This window comes from Narcine bancroftii, chromosome 6 (assembly GCF_036971445.1).
Source record: "Narcine bancroftii isolate sNarBan1 chromosome 6, sNarBan1.hap1, whole genome shotgun sequence".
Classification (NCBI taxonomy): domain Eukaryota; kingdom Metazoa; phylum Chordata; class Chondrichthyes; order Torpediniformes; family Narcinidae; genus Narcine; species Narcine bancroftii.
In genome coordinates this window covers 98159268-98176468 of record NC_091474.1, presented here as the reverse complement: position 1 = coordinate 98176468, position 17201 = coordinate 98159268, and the positions used below count along the sequence as shown (strand labels likewise).

At 40.4% G+C, this 17201-nt stretch overlaps 1 protein-coding gene across 1 annotated transcript; it reads left to right on the top strand.

The window, feature by feature from the left end:
• Window positions 1-14204: 14204 nt before the first annotated feature.
• LOC138737332 (probable G-protein coupled receptor 139) lies at window positions 14205-15677 on the top strand. The gene is made up of 2 exons (XM_069888086.1): window positions 14205-14304; window positions 14737-15677. The coding sequence occupies exons 1-2, from the start codon at window positions 14205-14207 to the stop codon at window positions 15675-15677; spliced, it is 1041 nt and encodes a 346-aa protein (XP_069744187.1).
• The last annotated feature ends 1524 nt before the right edge of the window (window positions 15678-17201 follow it).

Here is a 17201-nt window from a genome sequence, read left to right as displayed (position 1 = left end):
AATGAGGCAACTGTGGTTTAAAAGGAGGTGGAAGATAGTATAAGGTGAGAAAAGATGAAATGCGAAGAAAAAATATTTAGAAACATAAAACAGGATATGAAATGTTTCCTCAGGTGCGAAAGACAGGGTCGGGTTTGGAGCACTGGACAGGGAAACCAGAGAGAGGGAGAGAGAGAGAGATAGAGAGAGGTTAATAAGGGACAAAGAAATGTCTTTCGAACTTACTAAGTATTTTGCATTGATCTACATTTTGGAAAACACCTGAAGAGTGCAAGGCTTACGCGAGTGTTGAGGGTCACATGTGTGTAGTTAGCCTCATCAAAGAGAAGGTGCTGGGAAAGTTGCAAGGTCAGAAGATGGATGAATTTCCTGGACGATATTAAATCAACTCCAGGATTTGAAAGAGGTAGCAGAAGAGTCCGTGGAGGCATTGTTATGGATCTTCTGGAACCACGATATTCTGGAATAGTTATCGAGGATTGGAGAATAGAAAAGGGACTCCACTCTTTAACAAAGGATGGAAGGAAAAGACAGGGAATTCGAGGCCCGTTCGCCTTACTTCGGTGGTTGGGGTGAATTTTGAATCTTTTTAGTAAGAATAATGTTTCAATGAACTTAGAGACCCATGGTGAAAGGCAGTACTGATTCCCGAAGGAGAAATCTTTTCACACAAACTTGTTGGAATTCTTATAGGGAATAACAGGAATGACAGGGAAAGGAGAGTCAGTGGAAGTTGATTACATGGATTTTCAGACGGCATTTTTCAAGGTGACGAACATGAGGCTGTGAAGCGCGATGAAGTCCATGGTTCTTCCACAAAAATACTGGCATGGATATAAGATGAACTGATTGGCAGGAGGTAGAGAGTGGGGATAAAGGGGGCATTTGAAGGTTGGCTCACGGTGACCAGTCATGTACTGCCTATCTCAGTGCTGGCCCTCTTTACTTTCTCGTTATATGGTGGATTAGAGAGCTTTGTGGGCACGTCTGGGGACAATACAAAGATGAGAGGAGGGGCGGGTAGTATCGAGGAAGCACCATGTACGCAGATGTGTTTAGATGGTTAGGGGAGAGGGTGAAGGATTGGCAGATGGAATACTGTGATGAGAAGAATAATAATGCACTTTTGTGGAAGGATTAAAAGTGTGGACATTTTTCTAAACAGGCAACGAGTTCAAAATCAGAGGTGCAGAGGGACTTGGGGGTGGAATATAGCGTTAAGGTCCATCTGCATTAGAAGTCAGCGATAGGGAAGTTGAATTGAATACTTTCATTCATTTTGATGGGGAAAAGTGATGTTGAGGGTTTCTAATGCATTAGCCATCAGACTTGGAATACTGTGAGAATTTTGTGCTTCATCGCTAAGGAATGATGTGCGGGTATTGGAGAGGGTCCAATGGTTTGCAAGGATGTTCACTGGAGTGAAAGGGTATTCAGATGAAGACTATTTGAAGGCTCTGTAGTTGTTCCCACTGGAGTTTAGAAGAACGAAGGATCATCTGATTGATACCGATCTGATGCTGGAATCCTGGATAGATTGGATGTGGGGAGGAAGTTTCCCATGGGGGGAAAGAATGGAATCCGAGATAACCACTATATAATACAAACAATGTCCTTTAAGAAAGGAGATGCAGAATAAGTTCATTAACCAGAAGCTTTAGAAATTGTAGAATTCATTGCAGTCGATAGCTGTGGAGGCCGACATTGTGGATATTTAAGCTGGACGTTTTGAGCATGAAGGGTATCAAGGGTTATGGGAAGAAAGCAAGAGAATTAAGCTCAAAGTGATAGGAAATCAACCATGAGGGAATGGTGGAATGAACTCGATTGGAAGAATAGCCCAATTCCGCTACTCTGCCTTATGGTATTTTGGCTTTAAACCCCATAAATCAGAGGTAAACTGGTAACAAAAGACAAATGCTGTGGGATTCCTAACCTAAACCGACCATCAGGTCAGTGACAACAATGTTTCCCGGCCAAACAAGTCGAATACCAAAGATAAACTGGATTGGAACTGCAATATGACACCAACGAAGGCCTCATCGCTGCCTGAAGAACAGGTGCCTTGCATGGATACTGCTGTAGATCCCATCTTGGGTGAAGCTACACAATTCAGCAGGAGCAGACAATGTAACTTGTCGGAAGCTGTACGACTGTGTGGGCTGTGCTCCAGCTCACGGACGTGCTAACAGAGAACTGCAGCAGTCTATTTTCCCCCAGCATTCAAGGCAGTCATAATAATGCCTGTGATTTTACGGAAACTGGGCTAAGTAACAAATATCCAGACGATCGGGAATTGTTTGCAACTCAAATCATGTTTGCAGTGACATTTCACCCGTTCCCATTGCTGACCATTCTAATTGTTCCACGGATGGTGTCATGGCCTCAAACCTCCACTCCGAGCTGAGCGAGAGAAATTATGCATCATATATCAGGTTTCAAAATGATATATGATGCATTCAAAATGATCATACATCAGAGGCTGGTGGGTAAATTTCCTCGCTGGAACTCAACACCCATCTCTGCGTTTGAATTCTGCATTTCCTGACACAAAGGCTACGGTCAGTCGCAGCACGCTGAGTACTGGTAAAGCTCAGGGATGTATGCTCAGGCCACGAGAATTCACTCTGCTGCCTGATGGCTGCACTGCCCGATTCAGTTCAAAAACCATCACAATCATCACTCTTGCAGATAACTCACCAGTATTGGCCTCATCAGCAACAATGATGTGCTGGCTGACGCAGAGGATATTGGAAGGCTTGTAAAATGGAGATAAAGCAGAAGATTGTGACCTTCAGGGGGACGAAAGTTAACTATTCTCTGATGTAAACCAATGGCTCCGGCTGGAGAGATCGGAGAGCAAAACGTTCCTTGGTGTGCAGAAAATGTACGGCCGTTCCAAGTCTTCATCGGAGGTTGAGGCTGGCAAGGCCACTGGCATCCTTCTTGATAGCTTTTTAGATGAGAAAATTGAGAATGTGCTGCCGAGCTGTATCGCGCTTGTAGGACAGCTGCAGGGGACCCTCCATATCAGAGATACTGGATGCAGACCGGCAATTCACTTCGTTGAGCCCCGCAGAGTATCATTAAAAAAGCGGAGAAGATCACTTTCCTCTATTGATGACATTTACCTTGAGCGCTGCTTAAATAATTCTCAAAGAATGATAGAAAACCCTTTCAACCGGGCTCCCAATTTCGTTGACCTACTACTGTCAAACACGACGTACAAGATCATGACAATTTGGAATGCAAGACTGGGAAATGACTTCCAGTAGGCTGTGCGAATGATGTACATAACCTCGTAGTGGTGTAAATCATCCTACGGTCATTTACCGACACAGACTAGGTTTCCCAGACACATGTCCTTTCTCGCTAATTCCCTTCACCGCCACCGATTCCACGTGACCTACAGCTCCGTTTCCACCTGATCTCCAGCTCAATTATCCCCAGGAAGGTCCGACACTGCATTGACTGTTGTTCCTTTCGCTTCTCCAGCCGAATCCACTGGACCACCGAACAGACCTTCAAAGCGAAGCAACATTTAAACTGTGAATCCACGGATTTCAGCTCCTCCAACCAGTGCTCACGTTGTTGCCTTCTCTACACCGAAGAGACTAGGCGCACGCTGGGAGATTGTTTTGCTGAGAACTTTAACTCTGTCCGCACGAATACCGGCGATATTCCAGGCGATATCCTAACCCTAACCCTAACCCTAACCTAATCCCACGCCGGCATTTATGTCCATGTCCTCATGTATTGACAAACCGAGGCCACCAGCAAACTCCAAGAGCAACATCTAAAATTCTACATGGGCACTCTTCGACCAGAAGGCATTAACCCTCATCTCTGGTTTCTGTTAGGCAGCTCCCTGTCTTCCTCATGCTCAGTTGGTTATGTATCATTATCTTTGCCACATGAAGGACGTTGCGTGACTTTCTGAGTTCCTGCAGCATATCTGTGTAAAATTAATACAACGTCCTTTCAATTGAAGACATAACGGGCTCGACTGACGCTAGGAACTGTCAAATATGTGATGCATTCAATATTCATAAATGTGTGGCTCTGGCAAGAGCACAATTGAAAAGGGTTCCAAAGATCGGCTATGAACTCACGATTAACACCTGAGGCCGATCTCTGTGCACTCGTTTAGAACGAGAGAGGATTGGCAGGAAGAGGCATTAATGGGAAGTAAATGTTAAGAATATGTGCACTGGCGACATAATAGCAAAGAATTACATTCCCTCTGAACAATACAGCGCAGGTACTACCGCATCTTCCCCCAACAAGGGGCTAAATTAGAAAGAAATTCTGATGTTTCCATGTGAAACATAACCCTTCCTATTCCTCTGCCATTTTGAGCAGCGTGTTGAAAACGATGATCGTATCTGCTTCTACCACTTGCACACATAACTACCACACTTTTTGCCAAAAAAATATGCTACATCCTCTTTAAACTCCAGCAACTGCATCACCCACTCTTTTCATCGAATGGATGTGCTCTATTATTTAAATATTGTACATGGGGAAATTATTCTTCTGTATCTCTTCTTTCTTTTTCTTCTTTGGCTTGGCTTCGCGGACGACGATTTATGGAGGGGTAATGTCCACGTCAGCATCTCTCAAAAATCTCATAAATGTAACTTGGAGATGCCGTCATTCTCGACCAAAATCCAATTTTGTCGAAACTCTCCTAATTGTGAAATGTATTACAATAATAACTCAGATACCCTGCAACACAAATACGAATCCTGGTCGCTGGCTCTGAAATAAAGTCGTGCTGACGGTAACGCTCGAATTATATCTCATACCAGTAATTGAAATTATTTATACTGACGAAGGCATTAAAATAGCACAAAGACACAAAGAGGAAGCATACAGAAGAAAGATGGATCAACTAGTTGAGGGGTTCCACAACAACAAGCTTTCACTCAACGTTAGCAAAACTACGGAAATTATTGTGGTCTTCAGGAGGGAGAAATCACCGATGGATCAGCAGTGAAAATGGTAAGAAGTTCAAATTTTATGAAGATCTGTCCTGTGTCCTCCATGGGATGGAAGCCATGAAGAAGGCTCACTATTTTGTATACTTTGTGGAAATTTGGTATGTCACCAAAGACTTTTTCTAATTTCTACATGGAGAGCATTCTGACTGGTGCGGAGCTGCCAATGTACAGGACAGGAAAATGTTACAGAGAATTTTGAACTCAGCCAGCACTCTCAAGGGCATCAGCCTTCACTCGATTCAGGGCATCTACAAAAGATGGTGTCTTCAGAAATCACCCTCAATATTCAATGACCTTCGCCACACAGGCCATCTCCTCTTCACACTGCTACCATCAGGAATGAGTTACAGGCGGCTCAACGGTACAAAAACAGCTTCTTCCCCTTTGCCATTAGATTTCTTAATGGTTTACGAAGCACTGAAAGTAGCTCACCTCCTTTTCTTTATGAAATAATTTATTTAATTTGATAAAATGAATGAATAAAACCAATGCATATTTCGGTTATGTTCCTGACAACAAATTCTTATTCTGACCACTGTGCACATATTTCAATATCTTAATGAAAAAAAGGTAGTCATCTGAAGCCATTTAACTCAGAAACAAACAGGACCCAGGAGTTTCTCTCTCACGTGACCGTGTAAAGTGTCTAATTATTGTGAGAGATGAAGGGAACGATTGATTCCATGGAGACTGCCTTTGTTATAAATGTTAGAATATTTGAATGTAGTCCGAACCATGATCAGTAATTCTGAAAACCATGCATGGAACACCAGAAGGTCTCCTATTTGCTATTTATTATCCTGTCCTCGCATCAATTGGAGTTCCAGGTAAAATATTATAATTATTTTGATTAATAGTAAAATGTTCATATCATGTCGATATTTATCATGGCATATTATTGGCATTGCTGCTGCAAGCGTTTATTCCCAGTTCTGCTCCATTTACTTCCCGGAATCAAGTGTTGAAAATCCTGAAAAATATCTCAGCAGTTCAAGTAGATATCTTGCAACAAGAATGACGAGCTAATATTTCCTAAATGAGAACAGGGATCTTTGACGTTAAATGTCTCTTTCCACCAGTAGTATCTGGCGCAATAAATGTCGCCAACATGTTCTCTGCCTTTTTTTTACCTTCACTTGTATCTGTTCCTCCGAGAGTTTCTTGACAGGACAATGGCATTCAACTCCGAATCACAGTACAAATGTGGTAAGATTGCCTGAATAATGCAGTTAATTCCAGCGAGCTATGGCCAAGATATACTTTTTTTAAGGTGTTTTGATACTTTACCTGAGATTTATTTATTTTGCAATCTATTCATACGAGATTACTCCGAAATATTCGCTTCAAATATCTCACCAGGAATGTTTACTCGGTCCATTATACTGTGGAGGAATACAACTACGTATATGTTTCAATAATTTAACAGGTTGAATTGAGGCCGAAGCCAGAGATCCCTGCAGCCACATTACTTCCAAACACGCAAGGTTCTTAGGTTCACTATCATTAATTGTGCATTTTTTGCAATACCCGATAGCACTTATTTATTTCCCAGGCAGCTGCCTTTATGTATAGAGGTGAAATTTCTAATAGAACCATAGAAAAATTACAGCACCGGAACAGGATATCTCGGCCCCTCCAGTTCATGCTGAATCACGTTTTTGCCTTGTCCCACAGACCTACATCCAACCCATAGCCCTCCAAACCTCTCCCAGCCATGAAATTCTTCTTAAATGTAAAACCTGATCCCGCATTTACCATCCCAGCAAGAAGCTCGTTCCGCAATCCCACCACTCTCTATGTGAAGAAGTTCCCCCTCATATTCGCTTTAAGCTTTTCCCCTTTCATCCTCAATCTATTCCCTCTGGTTTGTATCACAAATACCCTCAGTGGAAAATGTTTTCTAGATTTATTTTGTTTATCCCTCTCATAATTTTAAATAGCTCTATCAAATCTCCCCTCATGCTCCTTTTTTCCACAAACTTTATTTATTTGAAATATAATTAGTAATAATACAACATACATTCAATAAAACAATTTTATATAAGTATATATATAATTTTTAAAAAAAAGAAAAAGAGAAAAAAATCTCCACCCACCCTCCCACCCCGTCAGCCATCTCTCTTAATGAGAGCCAAAAATATACATAAACATAAACTAAAAATATATAATAAATAAAAATATATCTAAATGCATATATTCCAAATATAGTAACCATTTATTAACGAAAAAGGAATAATTATCATGCAAATTATATGTAATTATTTCCATAACAATACAAGCTTTCATTTCATTATATTAATCACTATTTTATTTTTCCATGTACTCGCTACACATTTTCGAGCTACAGACAATGCTAAGCATACAAATGCAATTTGTAATTTATCCAACACCAATCACTTTTAAGGAATCATATAACCTATTAAAAAATGGATGGATCTAATGGTAACTTAATGTCATATAAATATATAAATTTTCGAAAATTAACCTAATTTCTTGCCAAAATGATTGTACATAAACACAAGACCAAACAGCATGTAAAGAAGTATCAGTAAATACACCACATCTAAAACAAAAGTACCTCAATTTCAGGAATACAGGCCATCTCAACTTTAGGCCAACTTGGAGAATGGTCCGAATCCATCAATCTACTAATAAATTAGAAATGAGATTGAGGTACATCAAATTTATATTTGATGGAATGTAAATTTGTTGAGGGAATAAAATATGCCAATATTAAAACATTTATTGAAGTTATGGACTAAAAAAGTAAGATTTTAGGATCAAAATGTAAACTGTCAATTTTAACATATAATAATGAAGACACAAGAGAAACTTGTCCGTGAACTACTCTTTGCAGACGATGCCGCTTTAGTTGCCCATTCAGAGCCAGCTCTTCAGCGCTTGACGTCCTGCTTTGCGGAAACTGCCAAAATGTTTGGCCTGGAAGTCAGCCTGAAGAAAACTGAGGTCCTCCATCAGCCAGCTCCCCACCATGATTACCAGCCCCCCCACATCTCCATCGGGCACACAAAACTCAAAACGGTCAACCAGTTTACCTATCTCGGCTGCACCATTTCATCAGATGCAAGGATCGACAATGAGATAGACAACAGACTCGCCAAGGCAAATAGCGCCTTTGGAAGACTACACAAAAGAGTCTGGAAAAACAACAAACTGAAAAACCTCACAAAGATAAGCGTATACAGAGCCGTTGTCATACCCACACTCCTGTTCGGCTCCGAATCATGGGTCCTCTACCGGCACCACCTACGGCTCCTAGAACGCTTCCACCAGCGTTGTCTCCGCTCCATCCTCAACATCCATTGGAGCGCTTACATCCCTAACGTCGAAGTACTCGAGATGGCAGAGGTCGACAGCATCGAGTCCACGCTGCTGAAGATCCAGCTGCGCTGGGTGGGTCACGTCTCCAGAATGGAGGACCATCGCCTTCCCAAGATCGTGTTATATGGCGAGCTCTCCACTGGCCACCGTGACAGAGGTGCACCAAAGAAAAGGTAGAAGGACTGCCTAAAGAAATCTTTTGGTGCCTGCCACATTGACCACCGCCAGTGGGCTGATAACGCCTCAAACCGTGCATCTTGGCGCCTCACAGTTTGGCGGGCAGCAACCTCCTTTGAAGAAGACCGCAGAGCCCACCTCACTGACAAAAGGCAAAGGAGGAAAAACCCAACACCCAACCCCAACCAACCAATTTTCCCCTGCAACCACTGCAATCGTGTCTGCCTGTCCCGCATCGGACTTGTCAGCCACAAACGAGCCTGCAGCTGACGTGGACTTTTTACCCCCTCCATAAATCTTCGTCCGCAAAGCCAAGCCAAAGAAAAGAATCAGCTTATTTTTTTTTCAATGTTTAATAGTTATTTAAAGAGTTGGGATTTTAAGGTTATTAAAACATTACAGATTGTTTTGTGAAAGATCAGTTTCTTTCTTTTATTCATTTTAGGGAGCATTTTGACATTGCTGAAATTTTGTTATTTGTTTATTATCAACTTTGATCTTTGTTGAAAAATATGATTGGTTGAGAGATGAATTTACCTGTATTGACGGAATTGGAGTCTTTGATGTCTTAAATACCAAAAAGGGGTTATATTTCTGTTATTTATAAAATATTACAAGATAATATGTTAAGTCAGAATGGGAGAAATCCAAGCTGAAATATAAATTGATGTACCTCAATTTCAGGAATAAACGCCATGTCAACTTTAGACCAACTTGGAGAATGGTCCAAATCTATCAATCTACTAATACATTAGAACTGGGCTGCTTCATAATCATTCTGAAAATGAGGTAATTGAAGCCCACCTAACACATACGTCCAAATGAGTTTATTTAATGCTACCCGTGGTAATTTACCTTTCCATAAAAATTCTCTCATAACTTTATTTAAATCCAGAAAGAGACTCTTTGTAAAAGAACAAAGTATTGATTGAAATAAATATTGAATACGAGGAAAAAATATTCATCTTAATGCTCTTAGCTCAACAAATTAAATTTAACGGAAGATCTTTCCACTTAATTAAATCTGCTTTAATCTTTTTCAATAATGGAACATAATTTAACTTATATAAAGATTGATACTCAGTATTTACAATTAATCCTAAATATTTAATTTTATCAGACCATTTCAATGTTATAATATTTTTATACTCTGAATAATCTCGTTCTCCATCTGGTAAAATTTCACTTTTGTCCCATTTATCTTTATATCCAGATAATGTTCCATAATGTAATAAACATTCCTGTAAATGTGGCAACGATTGTTCTGGGTGTGTTAAATATATCAAAACATCATCCGCAAACAAATTAATCTTATACTCTTCATCCATAATTCTCATCCCTCTTATCTGTTCATTCTGCCTTATTGTTTGAGCTAACGGTTCAATAGCAAATAGGGCTGGTGACAATGGATAACCTGATCGAGTTGAACATGCGAATTTTAAAAAATGATGAAACTTGACCATTTGTCACCACCCGAGCAGTCGGGTTTGTATATAACGCTTTAAACCCAAGCAATAAAAAAAGGGCCAAATTTAAATTTCTCCAGTACGTTAAATAAAAAGTCCCATACGAACCTATCAAAGGCTTTTACTGGATCCAGCTGTTGTCGATATGCATTGACTAAACTAATCAATCGAAGAATATTATCTGAAGGATTACTATTCTTAATAAAATCTGTTTGATGAACATGTATCAATTTAGATAGATACTTAGCAAGTCCATTTGCTAGCATTTTTGCTGGTAACTCATAATGGTCAGTCACTTGTAATACCTTCCCGAACACCGAAGGTATATATTCATATAAAGCTTTATAAAAATTCCACTGAAAACCCATCACCACCTAGTGACTTTCCATTGGGCATTTCCAACATAGCCACCTTTATTTCTAATACTGTAAATGGAGCTTCCAAATCCAGAACAACCTCCTCTTCTAATGCTAATAATGTTAACTGAGATAAAAAGGAATCAATAGATCCATTATCCTGTCTCCCCTCAGAAGTATATTTGTTTTAATAAAATGAACAGAACTGGTCATTAATTTCGTGAGGTTTATAGGTAACTTTGAATCCGTTTTTACACCATTGTAAAACCTGCTCCTTCTTTAACTGCCATGCAAGTACATTATGTGACCTCTCACCCACTCATAATATCTCTGCTTAAATTGATTGATTAAACATTCACATTGATAAGTCTGCAACGTGTTATAACGCAATTTCAATTTAGTCAAAGCGATTTATTTTCATCTTCTGTCACTTTCTTCTGAAATTCCTTCTCCAATTCATCAATTTGCTTTTCTAATTCCACACGTTCTGCCATATACTGCTTTTCTAATTCCACACGTTCTGCCATATACTGCTTCTTAACTTTAGTGGTATAGCTAATAATCTGTCCTCTTAAATAAACTTTTAAAGCATCCCATAACAGAAAACAACTTTTTACTGATTTAGCATTTTCAGACAAGAAAAATGTAATCTGTTCTTTAACAAAAGTAACAAACTCTGGTTTTTTCAACAAAATAGTATTAAATCTCCATCTATAAGATGAACATACTACTTCTAAGCTTGCATAGGAAAAAATAATAAAGAATGGTCCGATATAACCCTACTTTTATATTCTGCCTGTAATACCCTTTGTAAAGGTGCTGATACTAAAATAAAATCCTATTCTAGAAAATGAATCATGTCGAGACGAATAAAAAGAAAAATCTTTCTCTGTAGGATTAACCCTTCTCCAAATATCTACTAAATTTAAATCCTTCATCAAGGCACCAATTTGTATCGCCATCTTTGATTTCTTTGTATTTCAGGGGGATCGGTCCAACAAAGGATCCAAAACACAATTAAAATCTCTCCCAACTGAATTATTCTCATTAGCTTGACTTAATAACAAAACACCATCCGAAATAAAACATTTCTGAAATTCTGACTTTCCTTTATGAAATTTTATGGTGTGAGATATAATTGATGCTAGAAATTATATTGTACCAATCTTTGTCTTGTGTTACACTTTACCTACAGAAATTGTCCAAAGCACTTTATCAATAATTATTCTGAAGTCCAACTCCCAACGCTCCCTCGATCTTTGCTGTCCCAGTTCTGGGATGCCACTTGCAAGTACAAAGTATATTCTGGCTCCCAGTCGAATTCGTCCTTCTACCTCGTTCCATTCAGGTGGGGTCATTGTCGGGCCCATTTTTCCCTCAGAAGGAGGGAAAGGTCCCATTAGGCAAATCATATTCATCCTTCAGATGTTCGAAATGCATGGCCCATTTTTCCCTCAGAAAGTAGTGAAAGGTCCCATTAGGCAAATCATATTCATCCTTCAGATGTTCGAAGTGCATGGGCCATCTCTACTCATGGCAGTCTTCAATAGTTCGGATCCCCTTTCAGTGCCCAACACCCAGAATCTTTTTACATAAATTCATAGTCATCAGTTCGTTATGTATTAAGGGTGTTTTAGACAAAATTAAAATCGCTTTACCGATACAATCATTAATTTTCTTTCAGATGTTTATCTGATGTTTTAAGATTAGGTTCTCTGTTCTTTTATTTATTAATTTGGTATTTGTTTTGTAAATGAAATCTTTCACCGCTCCCTCCCTCATGCAATGCAAACCTATATTAACCCATTTTGGTGGTTCACCATCAAATAATAAGAGGAACCTTGACTGTGCTGCTAAATAATATTTCCTAAAATCAGGTAATGATAGACCTCTCCCCTCTTCTCGGAGTTTATAATCTCCACATCCATGGAGATCCTTGAGACTGCCATTCCACAGGAAAGTTCTTAAGCTGCTCTTTATAAAATAATATTCATAGTCAGTAAGTAAGAATGGACTGAAATAAATATTGCAATCTCGGCAACTCCTCATAGGCAGACTTCTCCATCTGTTTAAATCGTCTTCGATTCTTTGTCAAGGATAGGGGTATAGTTGACTTTATATGTCTTAACATTTTGTTATCCCTAGGTATTTGAAAGGACTCCTCTGCTTATAGTCTGAGTCAGTCAGGGGCATAATCCCACTTTTAAAAAATTAACCTTATATTCAGAGATTATGCCATAAACTTCCAGGGTGGCCTGTAATTTGGGAAATGGCTCAGCTGCTTCCGACATGTGTAATGGCACATCATCTGCGAATAGGTTTATTTTCTATTCTGCTTGTTCAATCTTGAATATGTGGGTCCTTCCTAATATATTCTGCTAATAAATTCAATATCTAATACAAACAGTTCTGGAGATAGTGGATCACCCTCTATGCTGGACCTACTTAAGGGGAATGTCGACCAAATGTGATTTGTTATGATCCTTCCTTGCGGTTTAGAATATAATGTTTTTATCCAATTAATATACGTTTGTCCAAGTCCAAATATTTTCATTACTTTCAACATATATGGCCATTCCAATCTATCAAAATCCTTTTCTGCATCCAGAGAGACTGATACATTGGGATCTTTTCTGGATTGTGCCAGATGTATTATATTCAATAATGTTCCTAAGTTGTCAGCAGTATGTTTGTTTTTTTATAAAACCTTATAAAACCTACTTGCTCCAGATTTAATAATTTGGGGGATATTGGCCCAATCTCGCAGCCAGCGCATTGACCGTTTTAATCTGAACTTTATAGGGATATGGGAAGTCCTAATATGTTTAAACTTTCCCTGTAACTCAGTTCCTGAAGTCCTTGGAATATCCAGGTATATCTTCTCTGCACTCTTTCAATGTTATTGATATCTTTCCTATAGTTAGCGGACCAAAACTACCCAGAGTTCTCCAAATCTGACCTCACCAATGTCTTAATCAGATTTTACATCACATCCCAGCAATACGGTTCTGCGCTTAAAGTTTCTTAAAGCCATGCACACACCGCCGAATACATGACGGTTTATTATTTACTGTTATCCGTACATCTGATGGAGTTCCAGATAAAATACTCGGATTAGTTTTCTTTTAATGTGATAGAATATCCTCGATAAATTTATAATCCTGTGATAGGACAGATCAAGTAATGTTAAACGGAGTTGCCAGGCACGGAAAGAGAAGAGCCCATTCAAATTAACCAAGTGTCCGTGGATTTGCCTCCAGCGGTTCCGCAGCCTATGCAGATGCACAGACTCCTGTTCGATGCATCGACACCCCGAGCTCTCGATCTAAATCTCAGGACGTTCTCTGTGCCCGAGACACTTCGGAGGCCTTCTTGACCTTATCGTCCTCTCTATTTACGTCCCCGATGCCTGGCTCTCATGGGCCAGTCTTCAGAAGCCGACAACCCCATGGGTCTGTCGCCTGTGTGAGTCCCTCCAGCAGATGAGCCCCTCTCTGCTCTGCCACCGTGGTCACCATCTGTAGCGTCGATGACTCGGGTTTTCCTCAATGGTGATGGTTCTCGTATGCTGGTCCTCAGCTTCCTGCAGTTTGCAACCCCTCGCAGCGGCTACCGTGCACAGGCGCTGCTTTCTGGGGCACTGCCCTGTGCCTGCAAAAACACCGTCGACGTTTTGCAACAGTCATTTCGAGGCTTAACAGACCCGCAGGCATAAAGGCCTGGCGGTTGCATCCCTCGAACCGTCTCCGCTCTCCCTGGTCCAGAAAAGCGGCAGAGTGGACGTTACTATGTTTTTTTTTCTGACACACCAGTGTAATCTGGAATGTGGCAGATTACAGTTCTTCCCCTCCAAATGGTCAATGTCATACGCCCTTAGAATTGTTGGACTGTGTCCAGAAAGAGGTTCTTTGTCAATAGACGACTCTTTATCAACACTCGCTGACCTCATGCCAAAGCCCAGTGAGTTCTAGTTACGCTTGAATCTTTATGGTTTTGCATCGAAGGTGGTTGGGGGGGGGGGGGGCGGGAATGAATGTTAACAAACGCTCTATCACTTTGCAAATAAATGAGGGCTGTCAACTTCCTGCTCTTATTAGAGCAAATGTTCAACGCAGTTATATTTTCTCACCTTGTGTTTCTTTTACTTTTCCTCGGCTCTATATACTTTGCGGTATCTGGATGCATCCTTCGGCCGTTGAATCTCCCTGAATAAAGGGGAAAGGGTCCTATCAAAGGGTTCAACGGAAAAATTTAGTTTCCGCCGCGGCAGGGAGAACATTTACTTTGCAATGCCCGTCGAGTAATAAAGCTGTCCGCCGCAAAATATAATTGTACTCCAGCTCTGTCCCATCTTGTAAGATATTCGCATTTTCCGCTCACCTGTTCCCTCAGTCCAGATTGTACTAATTGATCCTTCTTTTGCAGCCAATTTGACAGCGATTGCGATCCTGCTTCGAGGAAAGTGCGGCCTTTCCAAGTGCATCACGTACTACCTGGTGGCTATGGCTGTGACAGATCTAGTGGTCATAATCACGGCTGTTATATTGAACCGAACTGTGAATATGTATTTCCCATTGAGCGTCTTTTCCATAACACCTGTCTGCAAGTTGATTTTCGTACTCATTTATGCATCAAGAGATTGTTCCGTGTGGGTAACTGTGATGTTCACTTTTGACCGACATATAGCAATTTGTGGCCAAAAGCTTAAAACAACATATTGCACTGAGAGAACGGCAGCCGCTGTTATAGGAATCGTTTGTGCTGTAAGCTGCATGATGAACGTTCCGTGGTACTTTGTTTACGAGCCTTCCTTTATAGCTAATGGTGTGCCTTGGCTCTGCGAAGGAGTGGAATTTTTTTATATCGACCCTTCATGGGCTGTCTACGATTGGATTCACCGAATTCTCACCCCGTGTTTTCCTTTCTTCCTGATACTACTGTTAAATGTCCTCACGGTCAAACACATCCTGGCGGCGAATAGAACTAGAAGAAGACTGTTAAACAACAGAAACGGTGACAATCAGTCTGATCCTGAGACGGAATGCCGCAGAAAATCTATCGCTTTACTCCTATTAATATCATGTTGTTTCATTCTATCGTGGCTGTTGATTTTTATCAAAATAATTTTTCTTCAAATTGTGAAAATGCCATATTTCTCAGGTTCCAATTTCAAAGATCCACGCTTTTTTCTGGAAGAAAGCGGTTACATGCTTCAGCTTTTGAGTTCCTGCATTAATCCGTTCATTTATGTGGGAACTCAGAAAAAGATCAGAGACCAATTGAAGAGTGGCCTCAAATATCCACTGACTCTATTTGTTCGCATATTTAAGTGAGGCTAACGTGAGAACAAGATCTTCATCCCAAGATGTATAACAGTGTTTTTTTCAAGTGTTTCCCCCATGCCCAGACGTTGTAACGTTGATTGTTGCCACTTGTACATGAGCCACGAAAGCTGTTCAATACTTCAATAAAATACATAACATTATTTTACCTTCGATTTAAAAGTGCAACGCATAGTGTGTACCTCAGTGAAAAGTTCAGGAAATCAGGAAATCCATTTAAATAGTTCAGAGACTCAGCAGGACAAAGAGTGCCTTTATGTAGCAAAGGTGAAGACTTTCACGAAACATGACCTGCCAAAAGTTTCACTAAAGTGTGGAGGAACATGTGAGATGCCCAGTGAGGGGTGGAAGGGTGGGTGGTGAGGGTAGGAGATGATAGGTGGAGGGGGCACCGTAGGAGAGGGAGGAGACTAGTTTAGGTGGCCTTCTCTACAACGGAGGTATCGGTCACAGATTAGGAGATAGCTTCGCCCAGCACCTCCTCTTCGTCTGCAACAGCAGCGACCTCCCCGTAGCCAATGTAGAGGTTAAAAACTTGTGTCTGTTATTTTTGGCTGCTCTGTGACATCCCTTTAAGGATAATTCTTATTGTAGAGTTACCATAGGTACTATAATGTCATATGTCCAAATATCCGAATGAGTTATCTTCTCATTATTGTAAGAAACATAAATGTATCTTTACCTTTGCTACTTAAAATAATTGTTTGACCTGATAAATTTCTCTAGAATTTGGGGTTTTTTTTTTCACTTAACCAGTGTCAACAGAATCCAGTGTTTTAACTCTGACGACAACAACTCTGTGAAAGTTCTCCAAGGGATGCCTTCCCTGAAGAAGTTTGCCTTTGCTCTTCGCAGGGAGTGATGTGGGATTCTCTCTCACTGCTCCCCCCTGTCATCACGGCTGCTCTCAAGCTACACGGCCATGTACTCACGATTCCACGACCATGTTGCCTTCCTCTCTACTTTCCTCAACCGCCAGCTCGTGTCTCATGGGCTCCAGTTACAATTCCAGGCTCACAGTTTGGCCCATTCCAGGACCTCAGTTACCTGCCGCATATTGACCGCTGCTCTCTCCCCATTTCCTAATGAATCCTACGCACCTGTGACAATATATAGATATGTTTTAAGAGATAGATTAGGGGAGGTTTGTTAGTGTAGGTCACAAACAAACACGTTAAAACAGATAGTACATAAAATACTAAAGCTCTGCTAATGCTAGACATATCGGGGCCCCAGAGCCCGTGCAAAAGCTTTGGAGTGTGCCCAAGAGATTTCACTAATGGATTGTTTTTTTCTTATATTGCAAATTATCGAGTGTTAAAAAAGAAATGATAAAAGTAGGTTTTACCAGAAGCATGTATTGAAAGGGTGGAATTTAAAGAGAGCAGATTTTCCAAACCTTGTAAGGAGGTCATAGATTGTTTCAAACCTTTTGATACAGAGGGCTTAGTTTCAGTAAAGAAGAGAGAACCTTAGGTTCCAGTTCAAATTCTTAGATATACTGGGGCTGTTCAG

Excerpts from the sequence above, each read along its gene's own strand:
- LOC138737332 (XM_069888086.1), top strand. The coding sequence starts at position 14,205 with ATGTCATACGCCCTTAGAATTGTTGGACTGTGTCCAGAAAGAGGTTCT. Across the intron at positions 14,305-14,736 it reads TGACCTCATGCCAAAGCCCA|TCCAGATTGTACTAATTGAT; the intron begins GTGAGTTCTAGT and ends CTGTTCCCTCAG.